Source organism: Pan troglodytes, chromosome 23, assembly GCF_028858775.2.
Source record: "Pan troglodytes isolate AG18354 chromosome 23, NHGRI_mPanTro3-v2.0_pri, whole genome shotgun sequence".
NCBI lineage: Eukaryota > Metazoa > Chordata > Mammalia > Primates > Hominidae > Pan > Pan troglodytes.
Genome location: NC_086016.1, coordinates 48391237 through 48407313, shown reverse-complemented (window position 1 = coordinate 48407313; position 16077 = coordinate 48391237). Strand labels below are relative to the sequence as shown.

Sequence of the window (16077 nt, the reverse complement as noted above, 5' to 3'; positions counted from 1 at the left end):
TGCCTGGCGATCTCCTGGCTCATCGTCACGGCCACCCGTGAGATGTAGGTCTTGTTATCCAGGTTGTGCAGATGAAAGACATTCTGTTGCCTGTCCCGGTTGGAGCTGGCACCAACTGTGTTTCTGGAACTTTGAGACCCACATGCTTAAGTTCCGTGGCCAGCATGGATTGTGTAGGGCGGGTGCTGCTTTTCCTCCTGGAAGGGAGTCTGAGGCTGGCTGGGTGGATATGCTTCGTGTCCTGGGAGGGGCTGACCAGGAGCTGAGACCTGCGAGGGCTGTCTGGGGAAAGTGGGCTTGTCCCCGGGTGGCAAACCATAGTCTCTTGGAGAAGGGAAAGGTTTCACCCGAGGTCACTGATTCCAGAAGAACTCTTGTACCCGATCCTGGCCCAGAGAGGGAGTTCCACGCCTTAGAGGGGAGATGTGGGGCCGTCTGCAGGCCGGGCAGTGGCCTCCTGGTGTCTGTACTCCAGGAGCACGAACCTGGCCAGGCGCCGTGGTCAGGAGGACACCCCCAGAAGAGCAGAAGCGGGTGTTCACAGGAGGGGCCCCGGGACTTGGGTGTTGGCTGCAACTTCATTTCCTGGGGCCACCATCACAAAGTACCACGGACAGGGTGGCTCAAACAACAGACATGATTCTCTCTCAGTCTGGCGCCTATAAGTCAAGGCGCGGGTAGGGCCGTGCCTCCTCCGAAGGCTGAAGGGGAGGACCCTTCCTGCCTTTTCCTAGCTGTTGTCGGCCCAGGTGGCCCTTGGCTTGTAAACAGCCGCTCCAGCAGCTGCCTCCACGGTCACGCAGCTTCTCCCTGTGTGCCTTTGCGTCTCAGCATCTGTCCTCCTAAGAGAACACCAGTCATCTTGGATCAGGGCCCGCCTACTCCAGGATGTCGCATCTTAGCTAATTCCATCAGCACCAGCTCTTTGTCCAGACCAGGCCACGTTCTGAGATTCTGGGAAGCAGAACTTGAGGGGGCATTGAGCAGCCCAGCACAGCTAGTTTGGGGAACTAAAGGCCGGGGGCTCCTCATCCCTTGTCTACGTGCCACCCACCCTGTGCCATGTCCTCCTCGCTCTGAGTGACAGGTGCGCCTGCTGAGGGCACTGGCGGAGAAGACGCTGACACCTTCTGTGCTTTCTCTTCTTACAGCCCAACATCGGCCACCTGGGCCTGCCCCATGGGCCGTCTGGGGAGAAGATGGCCGTGGTGACGGTGGATGATTGTGACACCACCATGGCTGTGCGCTTTGGAAAGGACATCGGGAACTACAGCTGCGCTGCCCAGGGCACTCAGACCGGCTCCAAGAAGTGAGCATCCCAGGAGGGGAGGCCCTGGGGGTCCATACCCCCAAACATGCTCACCCTGCGGCCTTCCCAGGGCAGGGCCCCACGTAGGCACTCTGGGTGCAGTGCCCTGGCGACTTCATTCCAGGCTAGAGTCAGACTCCCTGTCCATGGTTGGGGCACCTTCCCTCTGACCTTCTAGAATAAGTCTCCCTAAGTATGTGTCAAGAGTGGCCAGGCTGACCCCAGGGTTGTGATGGCCGGCTTGCGGACCCCGAGACGGTCTCCGGCCCCATCTCCATGGATCACTGGCTTTGTCCCTGCAAATTCTGGTACCTGGGACTCCAGGACTCTGTTAAGTGAAGCACTGTGTCAGCCAGCTGGTCCCAGAGGCTTATTTTTTTTGTTGTTGTTTTGTTTTTTTCTGAGATGGGGTCTCGCTCTGTTGCCCAGGCTGGAGTGCAGTGGCACGATCCTAGCTCACTGAAGCCTTGACCTCCTGGGCTCAAGCCATCCTCCTGCCACAGCCTCCCGAGTAGCTGGGACTACAAGCGTGCACCACCAACCACACCCAGCTAATTTTTGTATTTTTAGTAGAGACCATCCTGTTGGCCAGGATGGTCTCGATCTCTTGACCTCGTGATCTGCCCGCCTCAGCCTCCCAAAGTGCTGGGTTCTCATTTTCTTCTGGCCTCCCTTCAAGTCCCTTCCTTTTCCTGGAAGGTCTCAGAGGCCAGAGTAAAGTATAGTCCCTGCTGGCCTTGACCTGTGCTCCCTGCGCTCACATCCTGTCTCGGTGTGGACCAGCCTGGGTGGGCGGGGCTTGGTGGTCACTGGTGAGCGTGAAACACCCAGATCGTCAGGACTGAACGCAAGTGTGAGCAAACGGAGGCACAGAGAGGCGTGCGGAGCCAGTGGCGGCACCAGACACAGGAGCCCCCTCTGACTCTGGCCTCTCCCCACCTGTCTGCTTGGTTTCTGAAGTAGTTATGGTGGCAGAGGCTACACAGAGGCAACTGCGGAGCCCAGCCCGCCGTGGCCGCCTCTCCCCGCCCTGACGTCACAGAAGATGGCTTTACCTCCCCAGGTCCCTGGATCTGACCGGCCCTCTACTCCTGGGGGGTGTCCCCAACCTGCCAGAAGACTTCCCAGTGCACAACCGGCAGTTCGTGGGCTGCATGCGGAACCTGTCAGTCGACGGCAAAAATGTGGACATGGCTGGATTCATCGCCAACAATGGCACCCGGGAAGGTACGGGTGGCCATCAGGGCGTCGGAGCTGCCGCAGTGGCACCTGGCTGGACGTCGGCAGCCACACAGAGGTCACTGCTTGCAGATCCCTGGGGAGCCGTGTTTTTCTTAGAAATGTATGTGTGCAGCGGTGGGCAGCTCCTGGGGTGGAACCCGGGGTCCAGGCTGGAGATGCGCATCTCCGCAGTTCCTGCATCTGCAGTTTGGGGTTGCCTTGGCACTGCTGGCCCAGGCAGCTAACCCGAGGCGCAGTGCCCCAGCCAGCTAACCCGAGGCACACGTGATCCTGGGGTCTTGCACCTGTGTCACCAGGTGACCGGGCCGGCTGCCGTGATGGCCTGGAGTCCCAGCGTCTCCAAATGTGGTCAGTGCGTTCAGCACCTTCTTAGTTCCCATGTTCCTGCCATTGCCAGGGGCGTTCGGACCTGGTCTGACTTCCGTCCAGCCCCGGGTCCATTCCATCCTGATTTCCCATGCCACGTCTGGCGCCGGGGACCCTGGGCGGTTCCTCCGAGTCAGGCTCTGCCGCACGCTCTGTGTTGCCAGGCTGCGCTGCTCGGAGGAACTTCTGCGATGGGAGGCGGTGTCAGAATGGAGGCACCTGTGTCAACAGGTGGAATATGTATCTGTGTGAGTGTCCACTCCGATTCGGCGGGAAGAACTGTGAGCAAGGTGAGTGGCCGGCGTCGTCCAGTCCCCCGGTCGCGGCGGCTTGGGAGGCATTGCTCCTTGATGTGCCCGGGACCACCGTGAGGGGGCTTCCCATCCAGCCTCTGGTGGCATATGCTGCATTTACTGTGGACTCACACTGCCCTCTCCAAGAGACTGTCCTCTGCAGAGCCCCTGCTCCTGCTTCTGGGGTCCCCAGTCCCTCAGGTGTGGGGTGGGACAGGTAGGCTGGGCCGGCAGAGCCCAGCCCCAGCACCCCAGCCACTGAGCCCAGGGATCCTGAACCCGCCCCCGTCTGCCTCCTGTCAAGCCTGAGAGTCCCTTGCCGTGCCCATCTGTGGCTGGGAGCCTGCAGATCTTCATGCTTCCCAGGAAGGAGGCTCACGTCCCAGGGTGCGCTTCTCTGGAGCCCACGTGACTGACTGTGAGGGCTGGATGTGTCACAGAGGGGAGGCTCAGACCCATCTTAGTGTTAAAGTGAAAAAGGCCCAGGCCTAGCCTGCAGGCCCATCCCCCACCCCTGCAGCCAAGTCCGCGGCCCTGTGATTTCGGGAGACACCTGAGGTCCCTGGGCCTGTGTCCGCAGCCATGCCTCACCCCCAGCTCTTCAGTGGTGAGAGCGTCGTGTCCTGGAGTGACCTGAACGTCATCATCTCTGTGCCCTGGTACCTGGGGCTCATGTTCCGGACCCGGAAGGAGGACAGCGTTCTGATGGAGGCCACCAGTGGCGGACCCACCAGCTTTCGCCTCCAGGTGACTGGGGCCCTGTGCCACCAAGGCACCTGCTAGGTGGGTGCCCGAGGGAGGGACCCAGGCGCTGGGCTTCCTGGTGCACACTCGGGCACCTGCTACTCGCCCTTCCTCCGGCGCCCGCCCCTGGGGTTCTCCGAAGAGGAGGAGAGGGAATATCAGCCCTTTCTTTCCTCTGGGAGGCGGAGACAGAGCGAGGGAGCATGGGGCTGGGCCAACCCTGGGGCCCAGCAGAGCTCAGCGGCAGTTCTGGTCTCCCTCTAGCCTGAGGGTTTGGCTGGAGCATGGGCATTGCAGAACTGAGGGAGGTGCCGAGACTTCAGGCGGAAACAGTGGGCCTCACCAGTTAAAGCTGCAGCCAGGTGCAGGCCGGGGTGGTGGCTCATGCCTGTAATCCCAACACTTTGGGTGGCGGAGGCGGGTGGATCACCTGAGGTCAGAAGTTCGAGACCAGCCTGGCCAACATGGTGAAACCCCATCTCTACTAAAAATACAAAAAAAATTAGCCAGGCGTGGTGGTGGGGGCCTGTAACCCCAGCTACCTGGGAGGCTGAGGCAGGGGAATCACTTGAATCTGGAAGGCGGAGGTTGCAGTGACCCGAGAACGTGTCACTACACTCCAGTCTGGACGACAAGACTGAGACTCCGTCTCACAAAGCCATAGCCAGGTGGTGGTTGGCACCAATGAACGTCTACTTTCTCTGGGAGCTTGAGATGCCTCAGCCCAGAAATGCCTAAAGCCCCGCTCTGTCGCTGTCTGCCTGTTTTCTCTGTCTTATTGATCTTTACTGTTTCGTTTATTTGAAACAAAAGTTTATTTGTTGGATAAAAATTCCGAACAGCTTTTAGAAGGTGATTCGAATGCACTCTTTCCTCCGGTTTTCTGCGCCACACGGTTTCTGCTCGCATCTTCCATGCTCCATAGACACTTTGTTTGAGAAACAGTTATGAGCCCTGTCTTCTGTCATCGGGCTGCCCTTCTGCCACCCCCTCTGCCGCATGAGGCAGCCATGGGGAGCCTCCCCGGGAGGGTGCCCGGCCCTCGGCTTGCCCTCTTGCCCCTCTGCCTGTGCATCTGAAGGTCATTCCCATCTGTAGTGATGGCGGGGCACGGGCGCTCTCCTGTAAACCCAGCTGCTGTGACCCTTTCTGATCAGCGTCTAGCTCTGAAAACTCACTGGGCAATTCTCCCTCCTAAAAAGCTCCCTTTATGTCTCTCCTTAGGCCTAATTCTCATCCCCTGGCATGGGAGTGGCCTGTGGGAGCCGTGCCTGAGCAGGGCGCTCTGTCTTGATTTGACAGATTCATAACTGAGTTATTCCTTCCTTCATCCTAGGTTTTTTGTTTTTTGTTTTTTTTGAGATAAAGTTTTGCTCTTGTTGCCCAGGCTGGAGTGCGACGGCGTAACCTCAGCTCACTGCAACTTCTGCCTCCCAGGTTCAAGCGATTCTCCTGCCTCAGCCTCCAGTGTAGTTGGGATTACAGGAGCTCACCACCACACCTGGCTAAATTTGTTGTATTTTTAGTAGAGAGAGGGTTTTGCTATGTTGACCAGGCTGGTCTCGAACTCCTGACCTCAGGTGATCCACTCGCCTCAGCTTCCCAAAGTGCTGGGATTACAGATGTGACTCTTATGCTTTTCTCCAAGTTTGTATGTGTGTGTGTGCGCATATCTCCGTGCAAGTGTGTGTGCATGTCAGTCTGTGTATGTGCATCTCTCCATGCGTGCACATTTGTGCATGTCTGTGTGCATGTGGCTGTATGTGTATGTGTGTGCACGCATGTGATGAGACCTGGGTGCACACGGTATCAGAGCAGCACTGACTTCCTTCTGGTTGTTCATTATCTCCAACCAGAGTGAGCCTGGGGCTCCCTCCTGACCTCCCTTCAGCGCACAGAGATGCTGCCCTTAGGTTAGCCTCCTCTCCTGCCTTGGGGTCGGCTACACGGGAACACTCACCCTGTTCTCCCAGGATGACCCCCCCCCCAGGCTCCTGTGGTCAGGAAGTCCCTCCCGAAGCGGCGTCTGGGCTGCGTGTCCTCCGCCATCAGCTGTGTGCCGTGGCGGGGCCATGCCTTATTGCCTTTGCTCCGTTGGGCTCTGGGCCTTCTTGTGCTGCCCAGTGTGTCCTGGACACCATCCCGCATCAGGGGAAGCTGGGCTGAGGTCAGATGGTGAGAGGTGAGATGGATTTTACGGAGTGCCTGCTCCAAGCTCTCGTTCCACACACGGGAAACTGAGGCATAGAGGCTCTTCACTCGGGACCCTATGGTTCTTTTACTGCCCAGGTTCCTGGGACGGCCACAGGCCCTTCTCTGTCACTCCTAAGGACAGCCCATCTAGAAACAGTTCTGTATAGCCAAGATTGGCATGAGGGTTGGCAGGTGGACAGAGGGACTGCCCAGCACATGCCCTCCCCATCATGAGTGCCTGGTTGGAGGGTGGCGGGGGCAGGACCGAGAGTGCTCCCAGCAGGCTGGTGGAGGTCAGTCCCTCAGCAGATCAGCGAGGGCTCAGGAGATGGGTCGAGGCTGGGGCAGGGGCTCAGGCCTGGACAGGGAGCCTCCTGTTCCTCCCCATCACAGCTCGGGAGCATTTTCCAGCACAGACCTCTCGGATTGCCTGGAAGGTGTGGTGTGCGCCAGGGATGATTACAGCTGGCCTGTGGGCCCTTGTTAAACCTGTAATTTCATGAGTCTCCCAGGCAGCCCCAGAAGCTTGCTCCAGGCCAAAACTTGGCAAGTGCGGTGCTGCCTGGGGATGGTATTTTCTGTGTGGTGGTTTCACTGTCTGAACAAATTAAATTGGCTGTTGGATGCAGGTGATGAACTGGAGCTTGCAAGTTGTCATTTGGCAGTGGGGTCTCTGTAGGAAAAAAGCGCGCTTTCAGTAGGAATGGTGCTGGAAGCCACAGACTCCGGTGCTGTTTGTGTAATTACATCATGGAGGGCTCATCCCAAAATTAGGAATTTTGCCAGGGACTACAGCCAGCCCTCCCTGTGGAAGTCTGGGTGGCTGGAGGGGTGGCCTTGAGGGGATGCTGCAGACCCCACTGGGCACCCAGAAGGCCCCCAGGGCAGCTCGCAGAGGCCGGTCAGCCACACGTTACCGAAGGTTCTGGGGGATTTCTCCTTGCCATTATCAGCTTGCAGGCCTCCCGTCGGCCTGTGAGCTCTGTAAAGCAGCAGTTTGGCTGTCCCTCAAAGGATGTCTCCTGTGCCCCTGCCACTGTGGTGGGACAAAGAAGACTCCATTGTAATCCCACAGCCCAAGCAATTTGGATAATTGCTCTCGGGCACCCAAAATCCACCCACCTTGTCAGGTGGGATAACCTTGAGATTGCTGAATGCCTCTCTGACTGAGAGCCGGGGACACACTCTCAGTTACCTCCCATAAAACAGGTTCATCCTGTGGATATCACTTTTGTTTGTAGATATAACGTCACTTTTATCACTGATCTGCTCACTTTCGAGTTCTTCAAGCAAGAACAATGCAAGAGATGGCAAAGGAATTTTTTTTTTTTTTTTTTTTTTTGAGACGGAGTCTCGCTCTGTCGCCCAGGCTGGAGTGCAGTGGCATGATCTCGGCTCACTGCAAGCTCCGCCTCCCAGGTTCACGCCATTCTCCTGCCTCAGCCTCCCGAGTAGCTGGGGCTACAGGCGCCTGCCACGACGCCTGGCTAATTTTTTGTATTTTTAGTAGAGACAGGGTTTCACCGGGTTAGCCAGGATGGTCTCGGTCTCCTGACCTCGTGATCCACCCGCCTCGGCCTCCCAAAGTGCTGGGATTACAGGCATGAGCCACTGTGCACGGCCAAGCAAAGGAAATTAATAAGCTGACTTCTATAGAACAAAAGAAAACAAAATGGAGGCTGGGCGCAGTGGCTCATGCCTGTAATCCCAGCACTTTGGGAGACTGAGGCGGGTGGATCACCTGAGGTCAGGAGTTTGAGACCAGCATGGCCAACATGGGGAAACGCCATCTCTGCTAAAAATACAAAAATTAACTGGGTGTGGTGGTGCATACCTGTAATCCCAGCTACTCCGGAGGCTGAGGCAGGAGAATCACTTGAACCCAGGAGGCAGAGGTTGCAGTGAGCCAAGGTTATACCACTGCACTCCAGCCTGGGTAACAAGAGCGAAACTCTGTCTCAAAAAAAAGACAAAATAGAAAAAGGTGAAAAGTTATCTTCTTAAAATAACTATCAGGCCAGGTACAGTGGCTCATGGATGTAATCCCACCACTTTGGAAGGCCAAGGCAGGTGGATCACCTGAGGTCAGGAGTTCAAGACCAGCCTGGCCATCATGGAGAAACCTTGTTTCTACTAAAAATACAAAAATTAGCCAGGTGTGCATCTGTTTTGTTTTTTTTGTGCCCCCCCGCCCACCAAAAACCCAAACTATCAATAGAGACCAAAAAGCAAAATACAGTTTTAGTTACATAATCTTTACAGCCAGTTAAAACCTGTATCCTATTTTCTCTCATGAATTTATCTTAGACTGATGTGATATTTAGAAGTAGATTTCTAGGTTAGCAAGCATGTAGCGTTTTCTTTTCTTTTTTCTTTTTCTTTTTTTTTTGAAATGGAGTCTCACTCTGTCTCCCAGGTTGGAGTGCAGTGGCGTGAACTCTGCTCACTGCAACCTCTGTCTCCCAGGTTCAAGGGATTCTCCTACCTCAGCCTCCCGAGTAGCTGAGATTACAGGTGTGTGCCACCACGCCCAGCTAATTTTTGTATTTTTAGTAGAGACAGGTTTTCACCATGTTGGCCAGGCTGGTCTCCAACTCCTGACCTCAGGTGACCCACCCCCCTCGATCTCCCAAAGTGCTGGTATTTCAGGTGTGAGCCACTGCGCCCAGCCTCATGTAGCATTTTCTAGTAAATCATTTTGGTATTGTTTTTAGCATAATTGCAGGTCAAAGAATGTATACCATGTGGTTTCAGAGCTTTGAAATGTGGTTTACAGCCCAGATCTAGTCAGTTTTTTTTTTCTTTTTTCCTTTTTTTTTTTGTTTGAGACGGAATTTCACTCTGTCACCAGGCTGGAGTGCAGTGGTGCAATCTCAGCTCACTGCAGCCTCCACCTCCCGGGTTCAAGTGATTCCCTTGCCTCAGCCTCCTTAGTAGCGGGAATTATAGGTGCCTGCCACCACATCCAGATAATGTTTGTATTTTTAGTAGAGACGGGGTTTCACCATGTAGGCCATGCTGGTCTCGATCCCCTGACCTCAGGTGATCTGCCTCCACCTCCCAAAGTATTGGGATTAGAGTCGTGAGCCACCGTGCCTGGCCTCTAGCCAGTTTTGTACACATGCCCCTGTGTGCTCTGCAGTTGTTATCTGTACTGTTCTATATACATCAAGTAGGTTAAATTTGTTAATCGTGGTATTCAAATATTCTATATCGTTATTGTTTTTTGTGTGTGTGTGACAGAGTCTTGCTCTGTCGCCCAGGCTGGAGTGCAGTGGCTTGATCTCGTCTCACTGCAAGCTCCACCTCCTGGGTTCATGCCATTCTCCTGCCTCAGCCTCCCAAATAGCTGGGACTACAGGCGCCCACTACCACGCCTGGCTATTTTTTTTTTTTTTTTTTTGTATTTTTAGTAGACACGGGGTTTCACCGTGTTAGCCAGGATGGCCTCGATCTCCTGACCTCGTGATCCACCCGCCTCAGCCTCCCAAAGTGCTGGGATTACAGGTGTGAGCCACCGCGCCAGCCTATTGGTTTTAATTATTGTTTTTTTGCCTTTGTCTCCTCACTTACTGAGAGAAGTTAGTTACAAATCTACCTTGACTGTAGATTTATCTATTACTTCTCTTAGTAATCTTGATTTTTGCTATATAGATTTTGAGGCCAGGTTATTGGGTGCATACAAATTTAGAGCTGATTTATCTTCCCAGCAAATTGACTTGGTTATCATTATGAAATTCCTCTTTTTCTGTAGTGAGGACTTTTGCCTTAAGTCTACTTTGTCTCATATTAACGTAGCTATACCATTTGTCTTTTGGTTGGTATTTATATGATGTATTTTTTTCTATCCTTTTACTTTCAACATTTTCTGTATCCTTATATTTCAGGTATAATATAAGCAGTGTGCTAATAGTTGTTTTTCTAAAATCTAGGCTATTTTTTGAAGTTATCTTTAAATATGAGCATCTTAGGTTAGTTACAACCTTGTTTTCTGATTCTTCTTACATGTACTTAAACATGGCCGTTTGACCCTTATCTCTGTAACACCTACACCCAGAAGTAAGTCTAATTGTCTCACTGAGTCTGTTTCCTTGAAAGTTTTGTGGTTCCCAGTGTTATTTTTGAGTCTGTGTCTGATGAATCTGTGGTCTGTTGCCACTCTGCCTTGCTTCTCTTGGTTTTCAAGCATATTACCTTATATCCTCGTATACTTGGCTATTTTTTATTGAGTGCTAGACATTTTATTGAAAAACTAGAGAGCATTTGAAACTAGAATGGGGGCCAGGTGCAGTGGCTCATGCCTGTAATCCCAGCACTTTGGGAGGCCAAGACAGGCAGATCACCTGAGGTCAGGAGTTCGAGACCAGCCTTACCAACATGGAGAAGCCCCGTCTCTACTAAAAATACAAAAAATTAGCTGGGTGTGGTGGTGGGTGCCTGTAATCCCAGCTACTCGGGAGGCTGAGGCAGGAGAATCACTTGAACCTGGGGGGGTGGAGTTTACAGTGAGCTGAGATTGTGCCATTGCACTCCAGCCTGGGCAACAAGAGTGAAACTGTCTCAAAAAAAAAAAAAAAAAAAAAAGAAAAGAAAAGAAAAAGAGAAACTAGAATGGGGATGATGGGAATGTCATTATCTTCCATGTTTGCTTCTGGCAACCACTAGGAGCACTTGCCCTCCCAGAGCACTTGAATGCAGTCACAGACTTTTTTGTTGGTGTGTTTTTGAGACGGAGTCTCGCTCCTTCGCCCAGGCTGGAGTGCAGTGGCATGATCTCGGTTCACTGCTACCTCCGCCTCCCGAGTTCAAGCAATTCTCCTGTCTCAGCCTCCCAAGCAGCTGGAACTACAGGCACCTGCCACCACGCCCAGCTAATTTTTTGTATTTTTAGTAGAGATGGGGTTTCACCTTGTTGGTCAGGCTGGTCTCAAACTCCTGACCTCAGGTGATCCACCCGCCTTGGTCTCCCAAAGTCACAGAGTTTAATGCAGTCACAGACTGAGGTGGTTCAAAGCTGGGCTTCCAGTCCTGCAAAGGTGGCTCTTTTTCGTTTTTATCGTTAGTGTAAACCCCTCAGGGTTCCAACCAGAAGCCAAGGAACAACCCTTGGCAGTCCATGAACCCCAGTTTTTAATCCTCCAGCCCCATGAACCTAGAAAGCTTTTAGGCATCTTGAGACTCTAGGTCACAGGCGACTGATGGAGCGTCGTACCACCTGCTGATAGGGCTGAAGAGTGCCAAGGAGGGCAGGGGTTTCAGGTACCTGGCAGCCGTGACCTGACTGCACGCTCAGCCTCCACTGTGTCTTCCAGAACCACCTGACGGCCTTGCAGGGAAGCACACGCCACGCTGTTTTGCAGATTCTGTCTTTTCCTTGGTCGTGAGCCTGAAACTCTGTTTTGCCTGGAGCCACTTCAGTGCCTTCAAACAGACATTCTTTAATATTTTGTCTCATGTTCATAGGTGATTTCAAGAGGAGAGGTGGTCCAAATTGCCAAGTCCTTTCTTAGGAGATCTAAGATTTTCACGCTGCCCTTGGCCTACCTTATTTTAAAATATGAGTGTTTTAGGCCAGTTGCAATGCTGATTTTTGTTTTTTTCATACATGTAATTAAACACAGAGGATTAAATCTTGTCTTATAAAGTATAATGTTTACATCCAAAAATAGGAGCCCAGTAGTTACCTGAATCGAGCTGGGTCCCAGTACTTAAAAGCCTAATGGGGCTTGTTCTTGGCCCTTCCCTTACTTGATCTCCATGAAGCGATTGATCCTTTTTCCCGTAGAATAAGACAAGCAATTCTGATCAGTGTTAAAGGCAACAGCAACAAAGAACAACTTTGCCTATACTTTTTTTTTTTGAGACAGGTTCTCACTCTGTCACCCAAGTCGAAGTGCAGTAGTGCTACCTAGGCTCACTGCAACCTCTGCCTCCTGGGCTTGAGTGATCCTTCCACCTCAGCCTCCCAAGTAGCTGGGATTACAGGAGCACACCACCATGCCCAGCTAATTTTTGTATTTTTAGTAGACACGAGGTTTTGCCATGTTTGCCAGGCTGGCCTTGACCTCCTGGCCTCAAGCAATCCGCCCGCCTTGGCTTCCCAAAGTGCTGAAATTACAGGTGTGAGCCACCACGCCCAGCCAACTTTGTCTAATTATGATTATTATTTTGAGACAGAGTCTCGCTCTTGTCTTCCAGGCTGGAGTGCAGTGGCGTGATCTCGGCTCACTGCAACCTCTAGTAGACTCCCAGGTTCAAGCGATTCTGCTGCCTTAGCCTGCGGAGTAGCCGGGCTTACAGGTGCCTGCCACCATGCCTGGCTAATTTCAGTATTTTTAGTAGAGGCAGGTTTCACCATGTTGGCCAGGCTGGTCTTGAACTCGTGACCTCAGGTGATCCGCCTGCTGTGGCCTCCCAACGTGCTGGGATTAAAGGCCTGAGCCACTGCTCCCAGCCAACTTTGCCTAACTTTTTTTTTTTTTTTCTCGAGACTAAGTCTCGCTCTGTCACCCAGTGTGGAGTGCAATGCTGCAATCTCAGCTCACTGCAACCTCCACCTCCCAGGTTCAAGCAGTTCTCCTTCCTCAGCCTCTGAGTAGCCAGGATTACAGGCACCTGTCACCACACCTAGCTAATTTTTGTATTTTTAGTAAAGATGGGGTTTCACCATGTTGGCCAGGCTGGTCACGAACTTTTGAGTTCAGGTGATCCACCCACCTCAGCCTCCCAAAGTGCTGAGATTACAGGCCTGAGCCACCGCACCTGGCCAACTTTGCCTAATTTTTAAGCCTATCTTGTATCTGGTGCCACATCATCAGTCTCCTTTCACAGCTTCCTTGTTTAAGTGACTGCAAAACATTTTCTCTTTCATTGTCATTGTACCAATCAGTCGGTGTGGCTCTCCCTGCTCCAGATCCTGAACAACTACCTCCAGTTTGAGGTGTCCCACGGCCCCTCCGATGTGGAGTCCGTGATGCTGTCCGGGTTGCGGGTGACCGACGGGGAGTGGCACCACCTGCTGATCGAGCTGAAGAATGTTAAGGAGGACAGTGAGATGAAGCACCTGGTCACCATGACCTTGGACTATGGGATGGACCAGGTGAGCTGGCACCTGCACCTCCTCTGGGGTTAGACCCTTCCTCCGGCCCAGGGAAAAACAGAATGACCCCTTGATGTGCCAGGACCCGCCGGAGACCTTGTGGATTTGGGGAGGCACTTTCTGGGCCCCTGCAGGTGGGCTTCTGTTCTGCCCTGTACTGAGGTCACTGGCATCTTCCTCACCTCCTTCATCCGGATGCCCCGCCCCCGGCAGTCAGCAGCTGACTTCCTCCAGCTGCATTTCTCATCATGATGCTGTTGGTGCCTTCAGCAGTGGTTTCTTTTAGCAAAGCCATCTTGAGCAACGCCTGCAGGCTCAGCACCGTGTCTTTAGGGTACTGAGGTAGCAATGCTGGGGCCCGTGCCCTCAGAGCATGGATGGGGAGCAAAACTGGGAGAGCAGTGAGACCCAGGTCCTGGACAGGCCTGTGAGACACCAGGGAGCCACACATTGCCCAGGCAGGCAGGTGGTGTTATCCCAGACAATGTTCGGAACACTTAACCAAACTAGGTTTCCACAGTTTGCAGGCAGGTAACCCAAGATGTTGTCTGTGAAATGCCCACACACTTAAGGGGCGACCTGGGATCTCCAAGAGCTCTTGGAGCCAAGGCTCATCTTACAACACAGACCTGGGAGTAAATAGGTGTGTTCCAGGCACCTGCCTTTCTGGGACTGGATCTCAGCCGAGACCCTCTTGGGTTCCCACAGTGTTAATGAGTGAGCGGATTTCCGTTCACTGCAGTCTTCCTGACTCGCCAAGCTCTCTGTCACAGCGTGGCTGGTTTAGTGTTGTGCCCTTGACGGAGGCGGGACAGTTGCCCACGTTGACCCCACTGGCCGCCTCGGCTAGGCTGGGGCATGGACACCCATCCTCTGGACTGGTCCCCTCGCCCTGGTCATCACAGCCAGCCACGCTGTCCAGCTGGGCCCAGCTCTCTCTTTGGAGGCCCAGATGTCCTCAGGCTCTGTGGAGTTTGTTGAAGTGACTGTTTAGACTTCCAGTGTATCCTTCCCATCTGAGAGACGTTTCTAGGATGGTGGATGCAGCCCCCAGAGCCCCGGCCCCTCTCTCCACACAGAACAAGGCAGATATCGGGGGCATGCTTCCCGGGCTGACGATAAGGAGCATGGTGGTCGGGGGCGCCTCTGAAGACAAGGTCTCTGTGCGCCGTGGATTCCGAGGCTGCATGCAGGTACGTGGGGGTGGTGGGGGGCGGTGGGGGGGCCTGCCCCTCACAGGCAGCTCCGAGGCTGGCAGCACCATAGGTGATTCCGTTGGTCAACCTGTTAGCTTTCAACGAGTGAAGAATTTGTCTGACAGGCATCCCCGCTTTAACAGCTCCTGTTTCCTCTTTAGACCCATCCTCTCCTGCGGTTCCCCTCGGCATCCGGGCCGTCCCTGGCCCCCACAGCTCCCCACCGCCATGCCAGCCACCTGCCCCTCTGCCTTTGTGAAGTGTCCTGAATCGAGCCCCTCGCCGCCACCCCCACCCAGTCCAACCACAGACGTCAGCCAAGTGGGCCCCGTGCCTGTCCCCTGGAGCCAGGGGTTCCAGCTACGGCCGAAGGAGCTGCTCTGAGTCGTTCAGCTCTCAGCCCCCTCGGCAGGGACATCCACTCCTCACGCCCCCACCGCGCACCCCAGGAGGTCAGGCTGGCGTGCCCTCTGAGCTCCTCACCCAGCCCTCCACTGCACTCCGGCCAGCAGGCCGTGGGGCAAGAGGAACAACCCTGCCCGCCCCAGCTCTGTAGATAAATGAGGCGTCACAGATGAATGCCTCGCAAGGGACCAGAGAGGTCTCAGGGTTCCCTTAACCCCTACGTACCTTTCCGGGCTCCTGTAGCCCCAATGCCGTTTACTTAATGCAGGGAGTGAGGATGGGGGGGACGCCCACCAACGTCGCCACCCTGAACATGAACAACGCACTCAAGGTCAGGGTGAAGGACGGCTGTGATGTGGATGACCCCTGTACCTCGAGCCCCTGTCCCCCCAATAGCCGCTGCCACGACACCTGGGAGGACTACAGCTGCGTCTGTGACAAAGGTGGGACCGCCCTCCCGGGGCCCTTCAGTGACAGGGAGGTCTCTTATGGCTGAAACACAGGAGGGGGGCTCAGTTTAGACATTAGTGTCCCCAGCCAACTCCCTGTGGTTCCGTGGAGCCCTGAGCTTTATTTTATAGCAAGTGGGCCCCTCCTAGAGAGAGACTCTGAGCCTCTTCCTTACTCAAGGCACAGAGTGCCCCAGGCGCTCTCCTCAGCACATGGGGTGATCAGCAAAGAAACAGTGAAAAGTAAGGCCGGGCGCAGTGGCTCATACCTGTAATCCCAGCACTTTGGGAGGCCGAGGTGGGTGGATCACTTGAAGCCAGGAGTTCAAGACCGGCCAGGCAACATGGTGAAACCCCATCTCTACCAAAAAAAAGCAAAAATTAGCCAGGCGTGGTGGCACGCACCTGTAGTCCTAGCTACGTGGGAGGCTGAGGTGGGAGGATCACTTGAGCTTCTTAGGCAAAGGTTCCAGTGAGCTGAGATCATGCCACTGCACTTCAGCCTGGGCAACAGAGCAAGACTCTTCTCAATAAATAAATAAAAGAATTAGTGAAAAGTGCACATTAAGAAAATCCTCCATTCAGGGTGGCCTCTGAGTTTTGAGGTGCTGAAGTCATCTTCTGCTGGTGGCCATTCCCCATGTGTCCTGGGGCAGCCTGGGCCCCGTGTTCGAAGGCTCTCACCCTCCTTGGGGCAGCCCGGGAAGGCCTTCCTCTCTGCATCGCCAAGTCTAACCCGCCTAACGCTGTGTTTTCGGGGACTCTGTGGCACTCTTCCTCT

At 54.0% G+C, this 16077-nt stretch overlaps 1 protein-coding gene across 3 annotated transcripts in view; it reads left to right on the top strand.

Annotated features, from left to right (window-relative positions):
• Positions 1-16077, top strand: part of CELSR1 (cadherin EGF LAG seven-pass G-type receptor 1) — a 180624-nt gene that overhangs the window by 127755 nt on the left and 36792 nt on the right. For all 3 annotated transcript variants that reach the window (XM_024352868.2, XM_024352869.3, XM_024352870.3), the window contains exons 6-12: positions 1152-1309; positions 2373-2536; positions 3082-3207; positions 3791-3957; positions 13061-13246; positions 14326-14439; positions 15116-15290. In XM_024352868.2, coding sequence (XP_024208636.2) covers positions 1152-1309; positions 2373-2536; positions 3082-3207; positions 3791-3957; positions 13061-13246; positions 14326-14439; positions 15116-15290 — 1090 coding nt within the window. The remainder of the gene's footprint in view (positions 1-1151; positions 1310-2372; positions 2537-3081; positions 3208-3790; positions 3958-13060; positions 13247-14325; positions 14440-15115; positions 15291-16077) is intronic.